General features: G+C 44.6%; 1 protein-coding gene across 1 annotated transcript in view; it reads left to right on the plus strand.

Annotated features, from left to right (window-relative positions):
* rtn4rl1b (reticulon 4 receptor-like 1b) overlaps positions 1 to 6,809 on the plus strand; it is a gene marked incomplete at its 3' end in the record, with an annotated part of 170,653 nt that extends 163,844 nt beyond the window's left edge. Inside the window, exons 2-3 of the mRNA XM_080429160.1 lie at positions 5,041 to 5,492; positions 5,913 to 6,809. Of these exons, the coding sequence (XP_080285286.1) occupies positions 5,041 to 5,492; positions 5,913 to 6,809 (1,349 nt within the window). The remainder of the gene's footprint in view (positions 1 to 5,040; positions 5,493 to 5,912) is intronic.
* Between the last annotated feature and the right edge of the window lie 3,672 nt (positions 6,810 to 10,481).

A 10,481-nucleotide genomic window follows, 5' to 3' on the forward strand; every position in this document is an offset into this window, starting at 1 on the left:
TATGATGTCATATTCTTAGTATTGTTAGTATTTAGTATTTTTTATTTTATTTTAGTTTTTTAGTTTTTTTTTTATCAGGGACAGTGCACATTAATTAACATGTCAGTTTTCAAATCCATGTAAATGAGCCAGAGTTAGCCAAAAGCTAATTTTCATCTGTAGTCCCTGATAACGGTCCCTACCTAATACGGTCTGAAGTCCCTGATAACGGTCCCTAATACGGTCTGTAGTCCCTGATAACGGCCCCTAATACGGTCTGTAGTCCCTGATAACGGTCCCTAATAACGGAACTCTGTTGAATTGTCATGATGACACCTCACACCTGGATTTTATTTTCCATGTTTTATAATGGCATAACATCACAGCGCGCCACAGTGTGCTAATTATAATGCATAGTTCCTAAATGTGCACTCCAGAAGAGTCATTCGAATCAATAGTATAATTTATTGATTTGCCATTATTAGTTGCCTATACCATCATGTTGAGCATGCATAAACACATTCTAGAGGGGTCGTGAGCCATGGTGTTATTTATGGTCAGCCAATGGCAAGAGTGAAAACACCAGGATGCTTATCAAGGTCCTTGGAGAGACACAGGAAATTGAGTTTGTCCAGTCTAACGTTGGCAGAGTCACGGCCTGCCACAGACAGACCGTTTCCCTCCTATTAGCGGAGATGTGTTATTCATGAGGGCAAATCTAGTGTGAACTATGTTTCATTGATATTCTACACAGTAATTTCTCACTGTCCGTCTAGGGTCCCAAGCCTCTTCTATTGTATTCATTTATTTATCATTTCCCCCTTTGTGCCTGCAAGGAAGAAAGGAACGTGGCAAAATGTGGGGTTGCAGGGTCAAACTTCAGACCCAGTTGCAGGCAGTTTAATCACTCTCCTTGTAACGAGCTATCAACTGCATCTGTCATCCTGAACCAGGGAGGAAGTGGGGACCTGCGGGGGGTGGTGTGTGGTGGGGTGGGGGTGGGGGGGGGGGGGGGAATAATAGGAGGTGAGAGACTTGTGACAAGGGTATTTATACACAGCTCAGGCCAGCCACCATAAATTCTGTTTCCTCCTTTTCAGAGCATCTCCCTTTATTCTGCCAAATTGAATGAATAGCATATACATGCACCGTCGTATCCAAAGCTATTAATATAATACGATTTCAGTTGAATAGCTCATTGTGTGAGCACATAATGCAGTTATGACACAAATTAATTTCTTACTTTTTCATTTCACGACAGCAGTTCCACATCACCCCCCCCCCCCCCCCCCGCCCCAGTGCTATTAAAACACAATCTGCATAATACTCTGAGCAAGCACTCTTTCACCAAGTCACGTGTTCACAATCAGCCTCATTCATTCCTTAACCATGTTGGCATACAGGCTATACAGTATATAACACGCAGACATTTTTGCTTGTGAATGCGTGTCTGTGCAGTGCACACTCATGTGTTTCGTGTGTTTATATGTACAGTATGTATGTGTATGTATGCCTGCCGAGCACAGCTGTGCCAGTGCATTGGGGTGATGAGATCAGTGGGCTGACAGGTGCGAAGTGCAAGGTCTCTCTCTCGTGGCAGCAGTGTAGTTTATGCATGAGACACAGCAGCATACTGCTGCTGCTCCTATACCGCAGCGAGTGTGGCTGAAAACAGTGAATAGGGTGGAGTCGCCTCCCTCGTCATTCTCGCTGCATCCCAAAGGGGACCCATGGGTTATTTTCGGCATCTGTGCAGGATTCACATCAACAGACCACCCCATCTCTGTCATCCTCATCAGTGCTATATGATGAAAGACTCCACTGATAGGGAAGGGAAGGGAAAGCAGCTTCTGTGTGCTGCATACTGCGATGCGGTTATTTCTGAGTTTTTTTCTTTCTCCTGACGCTCTCAGAAATACAGTATTTGGCAAGAAGCTAAAATCAGTCGTTTGAGGGGAACCGGATTAAGCGTGGCAAAGAATCAATTACTGCATCCTGACAACCTGAGGAGAGAGAAGAGAGGAGGGGCAGCCTTATGTGTCCAACATGATTAGCATCGCGATCATTGATTCAAATTGTTTCACTATCTAAGCAGGATCTACAGCCTCATTCTCTTGCGCTTTCCCTATCACTCTTTGCCTCAGCCACTCTGATCATTTTCCAGTTGTAAATCTGATACCTAATTCTATTTAAGACATGCATGAAGCAAAGTGTAAATGGAGATAGTTGGTCTCTCAGAAAAGGATATATAATTAAGGCAGTGATAGGAAGATCCGCTGAATGGATAATGATTCTCCTGAAAGTAATCCGGCCAAGGCCGATTGAAAGGAACATCATTTTTGCTCTCATACCAAAGAATGTTAAAGAAATAGATTATGCATTGAGAATGCAACAGTGGGAGATGTTTATTATGTGGAATGAACTGTAGTGTTTGTATTACATAATAAATACTTCCCTTGCATGCATGCTACAGTGTAATGAAAATGTAGGTGAAGCAATATGCTGTCAAAGACATTCCGACAAGGCTGTGTTTTGAGTAGATGGTGGTCGCACTCACACCAATATATAATGCAAATCTTCCAGACAGAGGACTGATGATTTTCGTTATACAGTACAACCAACATTTTATTTCCTGTGAGAAATAGCTTAACTCATTTTCAAAAATGCTCAGTGTGTGTGTGTGTGGGGGGGGGGGGGGGGGGTAGGATAGACCAGTGGTTCTCACTAACCCTGATAAGCACTTTATTGTAGTTGAGGCATTACATTTTGTTTGACTCAGTTTGACTCACTCGTTATGAGCTTGTAGATCGGCTATTTTCACAATGTTTGCCTCTGTCTTATATTATTTGGCAATTTGGCCCATGTTTAACCGGTTTTTAATAGTATAGTTTGTTGATTACTTTTGATGGAGTAATGTTTTTGTTTTTGTTTTTTTGGTATTACAAAGGTCTTAAAAGTCCATAAATTGTCACTTCACTGTCATCAGGGAACCCCAACAACACCCCCCCCCACTGGGGGGTTCCGACACACAGGTTGAGAACCCCTGGAATAGACAAAGAGTATGCAGTGAGCGATGTCCCGGTACTGGTAACCCACAAATTGATGGTGGTGCTCTGGTGACAATTAAGGGCCGAAGGCCTCATCATTTTGTGGCATACTCCCAAAGACAAACATGGCACACGGTCACCTACATACAGGCATCTTGCCCGCGTGCGCACACACACTTGCGCACACACACACGCGCACACGCACACGCACGCACACACACACACACACACACACACACACACACACACACACACACACACACACACACACGCACACACACACCGTTTAACCTTCTCATAGTTGCTCACCCATTAAGAATCATCTCATTTTGGGGACACATTTGTTTGGTGATTAAAGGAGGATGCATTATTTCCCTATTGTCACTTAGTGTGAGGGCTTAACACACAGGATTACCGCAGGGCCCAAGGGAGCACGCGCCTCCTGCTCAGGTGACACACATAGCTAGCACTCCTCTCTGGCAGTGCAGCCAAGACACAGAGCGAGAGAGAATTACTGCAAAAGGTCAGTGGAGTCAGACGCTGAATGTCACAGCTTAGCCATCGTTTGGGGAGAAAATATATTCTGGTAAATACGCCTGTCTCCTGCAAAGGAATAATTCTTCTGCTCCCGAATTCCACCGTAAAAGCCCCAGGATTACAGGGTGAGTTAAAAGGCAACAGAGGCGTATCGATTAGGAGCAGTGAATCACGCTGCCACTACGCCTTGAATAATAAATTAAGTAGAACACAGCCAGAGGTTGTCAGAGGGGACTTTTCATGATGGGATGTGAGTCGTACTTTCATTTCATTTGGGATGAGGCTGTGGATAAAGTCACAGCTAGCAAGTCTAGGATCTGGGAAAGCATGTCACCTCACGGCAAGGGGGCTGAATGTGTCACAGAAGCTTACTATGAGTTTAAGCGAGCATTCCACGCCCCATTTAACAAGACAAACTGAAACTGGCTGATCACAGCTACGGCTGCTGCATAGCCATGCCGATGGACATAAATAAGCTACATTCTTAACAGAACATCTCCCCAAGGCTGGAGGAATATAGGAAAGATGTAATGCCTGACATGTGCATATACTGTACAGTACAGTATGTGTAGAGATCTATGTGCTGCTCAGGGGATTCAGTCGGCTTCGGCTGATAAGTTTAGTGACTCACAAGGGTAGGAGTTATTATTGTGTGCTGTGTTCAATAGACTCTTCAGCACAGGCCTAAAAGAGAAACACACTCGGGCACCGGAGGCTTTAGACTTGAAGATTCCAGACCTAGAGAGAAGAGTAGTTTTACTGTATCAATTGTATCAATTTGTATCAAATAATGTGGTACAAGTGCAATCCCAGTGTTATCCTGCCACAAAAAAGGCTGTGCCTAGCAACAGGTGGCCCCATTTGGCAGTAGTCATTTATCAGAGTAGAAGTTGTCCCTGTAATATAAATATATCTGTCATTCTGTCTGGCCTCTTCATCATCCCTCTCATTGTAGCTCTCACTGTTTAGCCCTGTACTGCGTCTATATTTCTTATACCCTCTGTCATTCACTGCCTTTCCAAGTCAATATATATCACTCTTGTGAGAAAGAAATTTACTAAATCATTCTCCCAACCAATTTCTCTGGTCTTCCAAAAAATATTAAATAAATTCCAAACTAATCTTCTCACCCTTTCAAGTGAATTGAACATCAAAGTATTAAGGCTTAATTCTGATTCAAAATCCAACCCATAGTCCAAATATACGTACCTCCACTAATTCATTTCTCCCTTTCTATATTGTCTGTGTGATTACCCTCTCTTTATATTTTCTAACCTTACTTTTCGATCTCCTGTCTCCCACTCTCTTCCTCTTTTCTCTGCCTGCCTGTGTGTGTGTGTGTGTGTGTGTGTGTGTGTGTGTGTGTGTGTGTGTGTGTGTGTGTGTGTGTGTGTGTGTGTGTGTGTGTGTGTGTGTGTGTGTGTGTGTGTGTGTGTGTGTGTGTGTGTGTGTGTGCGCGCGCGCATTCTTGCTGCAGGCTGTGGGCTCGAGTTCCTGCTGGTACTCTGTGGGCTAGAGCTTTCCTGGTCCTGCCCTCGTCACTGCATCTGCTACACTGCGCCCAGCACCGTCTCCTGCCAAGCTCACAACTTCATGACTGTCCCTGAAGGCATTCCCCCCGACAGCGAGCGTATCTTCCTGCAGAACAACAAGATCCACCGGCTGTTGCAGGGCCACTTCAGCTCCACCTCGGTCACCCTCTGGATCTACTCCAACAACATCACCTATATCGAGCCCTCCACTTTCCACGGCTTTACGCTGTTAGAGGAGCTGGATCTGGGGGACAACCGCCACCTGCGTTCCTTGGCTGCGGATACCTTCCATGGGCTGGGGCGGCTCCACGCACTGCACCTGTACCGCTGTGGTCTCAGTGCACTGCCGAACAACATATTCCAAGGCCTCAGAAACCTGCAGTATCTCTACTTGCAGGTACGAGGTGTATTTCTGCAGAAACTTTAATGAAGGGTTGTAAGAATTATATAAAATGGACAAAAAATATTAACAATGCCATGTGACATAGAAGGAAAACAATACTGGTGGAACACAGAGTGAATACAATAATAGCATGATTATCAAAGCAAAGTGATGCAAAGTTTGCAATCTGTCTGTCTGTCTGTCTGTCTGTCTGTCTGTCTGTCTGTCTGTCTGTCTGTCTGTCTGTCTGTGTGCATGCATGGTATGTATTGTATGCATGTCCCTTTGTCTGCAAATTTGTCCTCTAGAGGGTGCTGAAAATGCCAAAACAAACACTCCAACTGAAAGGTGATGAGTCAAGGGGCTCAATTATGCACATCTATAGATTGCTTTGTGGCGTTATCATTTTATTGTGTACCATTTGTATCTTCTCAGGATAATCATCTGAAGTTCCTGCAGGACGACACATTTGCGGACCTCCAGAACTTGAGCCACCTTTTCCTCCATGGAAACCGCTTGTGGAGCCTTCACCAGAACACCTTCAGAGGCCTAAGGGCCTTGGACCGCCTGCTTCTGCACCACAACCAGCTTCAGTGGGTGGACCGCCTGGCCTTCCACGACCTGCGACGCCTCACCACCCTCTACCTGTTCAACAACACCCTGAAGGAGCTATCTGGGCAGTGCCTGGAGACGTTGCCTGCCCTGGAATACCTGCGCCTCAACGACAACCCCTGGGTGTGTGACTGCAAGGCCGTGTCGCTGTGGGAGTGGCTCAAACGCTTCCGAGGCTCCACCTCCTCTGTGGGCTGCCAGGCCCCAGATGATATGGTTGGAAAGGACCTCAAGGTGATGGTCAAGGAAGACTTTCCCAACTGCTCCCCAACTGTCCCCAACTCTGAGTCCAGAGCCCAGAGTAAGACCAACAATCTGTCTGGCACAGTAAACCCATCTATAAACGGTGGCGTGGCAGTGGGCTCTGGGGGACAGACCCGCATAGTGCACCCCTCGAGGCCCGGCCGCGCTCGGAACTGTACTAAGCCCCGCAATAGGGCAAACAAGGGGAAAGGAGATAATGAGGTGCACCTTTCGAAGGAGGTCATGGCAGACAAAGAGGATTCCTCACCAGATTTCACAGATGGTGGCAAATATGACCACACTTCTCCGGACGGGACCATCACACGGAGGAAGCACAAGTGCACGCCGCGGACCACTGTTCGACCCCCTAGTGGGGTTCAACAAGCCACCAATGGGGCGACCTTATTCCAGTCCTTAATATGTGTCTACACCGTGTTGGGCGCCTTTGTAGCCATAACTGACTACATTCTTCGTTGACCTACAGTATGATAGATAGTTGCTAATCAATGAAAGCGCAGCCCTCTGACCCTCTTGCTCCTGCACTACAAGGCCTGTGTGTCTTTTGTGTGTGTGTGTGCGTGTGTGTGTGTGCGCGTGTGCGTGTGCGTGTGCGTGTGCGCGCGCGTGTGTGTGTGTGTGTGTGTGTGCGTGCGTGCTCGCCTGTGCGCGCGAGTGTGTGTGTGCTTGTGTTTAAAATGTCGTGTAGGGAGCCTTACTGTCTAGACTCTGAAACAGACCGCCAAACATCCAATGCGGAAAGACTCACATTTCTGTCCAAGGGACCAAGGGTCATGGAAAGACAAACGAGAAAAGCAGACTAAAGCTTGCACTGCCATGTTGCCATTATGGTTTCATCACTTGCTGTCTTGACACCTGTTATTTTTTACATTCTGTCATACACACAGCTGGGATTCAGATAACCAAACTAACTAACTAAGAGAGAGAGAGAGAGAGAGAGAGAGAGAGAGAGAGAGAGAGAGAGAGAGAGAGAGAGAGTTAAGAGAGTTAAGAGAGTTAAGTCAAGTTAAATATCTAGCTGTGAGATGAATAAGCTCAAACTATTATTGCTAAATCCAGCTTTAATTTTCACATACAGGTTTCACATTAAAATCTTTATCTTGGTGTGTGGGGGGTACATGACCCTGTGAGGCCCCTGAAGGCATGCACTCTCTCATTTTCATATTATTTTGCCAAATATATTTTTGTACTGCATTCTTTGACACATTTGGTGCAGATAGGCTACTTTCACATCAGCAGGGAATTGAAATATGTAAGCAGGGGAAATAAACCAACCTTCTGTATCAGACGCAGGAATGTGCTATATACCCACTATTCAGCAGAATGGAAATCTGCAGCCACTAGCTCTGTTAGGGGTCCAAACAGAGCAACTGGTTAGCTGAGAGACACTATGTAATGCAGAAGCACTTGTAAACAATGCCCTGACTGCATATTTCTAAGCTGGCTTCTGTTCCAGGTACTGCACCAGCCTCCTACCACCTTAATAGAATTCCTTTCTCATGGTTATAGCATTTCTCCCCAGCCATGCTTCCACCATCGCATCATGCCATTGCTCTTCTCTTGTGCAACTGAATATTAAGCTACCCCCCCCCCCCACACACACACACACCCAAGCTGCTAATAACCTGTATGAAGGTGACAAGGACTGACGTGCGCTATTCTCATTTGCTTGGAAAACAATGTGCGTCTCTGGGAGAACAAGCTGTGAATATTGAAGAGCCTCTGTCTGTAATCCTGTCAAATGTTGTTCAATTGATTTTTGTTGAGGCTCAATAGGACCTATAGGGATGGACTCTGCTTCAGGACAAAAACAGCAGGAAACAGAGCCTTAAGCGAGATTTTTTTACTCCGTCGTACGACAATGTGGCGAGCCAAGAACAGCCGATCCACAAGTTCACGAGCTTGTAGATCGGCTGTTTTCGGCACGCGACACCATTGTACGATGGAGTATAAATTAAAGCATTAGGAGTCAAGGGGAGGATGAGGGCTTTCTCAACTTCCTAGTGAGGTTGTGCCAGGCTGAACTCATACCTCTGTAGAGGGGAGGGGGGGGCGGGGGGGCATCCCTCCTCATTGAGAACATGAGGAGGGATGAGGAACATATATTTTTTTCTAATCAATCAACTACAAAAGGAATACAACAGACCAATAACTCAAGAAAAAAAATTGTGTGTACCTTAAATGACTTCTGTGATAAATAAGGGGGAAAAAAATAACAAAGCATGGCAAAATGGAGAACTTGAGGAAAGAACTGCGATTACGCCTCTTCATCAACTGATCTGAGTGACAATGGATGAGGGGATCAAAGAGCAAGACAATCGCTCCTAAAGTAACAGGGGGGACACTGTACTGCAGGACATCTCCTTGTGCGTCTGGAACTTTTGTGACTCCCTTAAACTATAAGGACATGCTGGTGTTTGTAACATTGATGTGAACTGTACCATTAACGATGAACATGAGAGGACTTCATCGCAGAGCTGATATTAATCATTTTCTGTGTTACTAGGAGAACAATGTCAGTGACATAACAGGGTTTTCGGCTCCTCACGTCGAGGGGGATCTTTGTTCAAAAGTAGTTTACTTTATATGATTTCACTTTTGCATTTCTGGGTAATTTGTTTATATATTTTTTCATGATACCCTATCAGAACCTTTATTCAGTAAAGAAAAGAAATGCACAATTCCTCATTTCCCTACTTGTTATTCTACTGTATCCCAATCTCCTCTCTTTTGCCATAACTCGATTGTTCAATAAATTATCAAAGTACAACAGTACAGAAATGTTTATAAAGATATTAAAATCTATATCTTCTTATGTTGACAGTTGCCATTTGAGTCTTTCCTAGTCTTCCATTCAGTGCACAGTCAAATCTATGTGTTAGTTAGTCTTACATGTTAATTTCAGTGAAATTAACACTGAGCATTTTGATTTCCAACAGCTTGGCTATGCTGTCTCTTGAGAAAGTAGAAGATATGCTCCTTCCACCCACCGCTTGCATTCTCATTATAATTAATTTAAACCAGGAATTGATTCTGTCAGCAAGTTTGTCTTTTTTCCACCCTGTTTCCCACTCCATCTCTGCTGTTCTTTGAAATCTGTTTCCCTTGATCAGATCACGTAGGCTAAACGGGCTCCTTCTCAACAAACAGAGGCACAGCTATAATTTAGAAACAATAGACAATGTCAATACAATATGGATGACAGAAAGCAAATCAAAGCACACATTTTGTCGACAAAGGGGAAACATCAGGGGGAGTTATTGACCAACAGAGATGGAAAGAAAAAACAAAATCGACCAAAACCGAAGTACCACTGTACAGTTCCGACTATGCATCCTCCATTCTCAAACCTGATTTATACTTCATTGCGATATAAATAGCCAATCTACAAGCTCATAACATTCATGGTCATCATGGATGCAATTGTGTTGTGAGCTTGTAGATCTGCTATTTTCGCGGTGCCACACCGTTGTATAAATCAGTCTTCAGAAACAGCTTGGCGAGGTACGCTGCAGTTCAATAAATCATTTAAAAGCTCTAAGGGTATTTATGAATGTGTCACACAGAATCTGCAGATATTCTGGGTTATTATTATTATTAATGGACCTCCAGAACATAAATTCAATTTCCTCTCCTCTATATCCCTCTCACCATGATGGAAATTGATCCACAAGTAAGTGCCCCCCCCCCCTTTCGTATTTTGTTAAAAAGAAATAAGGAAAAAAACTGAGGAGTTAGTTTTATGCATGGTTGAGGATGGCTGTGGAATTACATTTGAATTGATGAGCAGCTCATAGCAACTGGCAATGGATTTGTCCCCACCTCCCTCCCTCCCTCCCCATACACCCTACACAACCTGCTCCCCCACATCTTGGCACACTTTAGTGCCTCACCCTGCATCACTGCAACAAGAGGCCTCACTTGGATCTCAATACTGTAAGTGTTCATTTGTTGTTGTGTCTGTAAACAATGCTCCTGCAGCCTGATTTAGATCTGATCTCATTCCTGAAACCTTCTGTTATGAGCAGTAGGGCATGTCAGTACAAGCCACCCATACATCGCTATGATTCTGAGGTTTTATGTTTGCACACAATGATGCATACTGATTGCTAACAAAGACATTTTTAAATG

This window comes from Gymnoscopelus braueri (assembly GCF_963280865.1).
Source record: "Gymnoscopelus braueri genome assembly, chromosome: 5".
Classification (NCBI taxonomy): Eukaryota; Metazoa; Chordata; class Actinopteri; order Myctophiformes; family Myctophidae; genus Gymnoscopelus; species Gymnoscopelus braueri.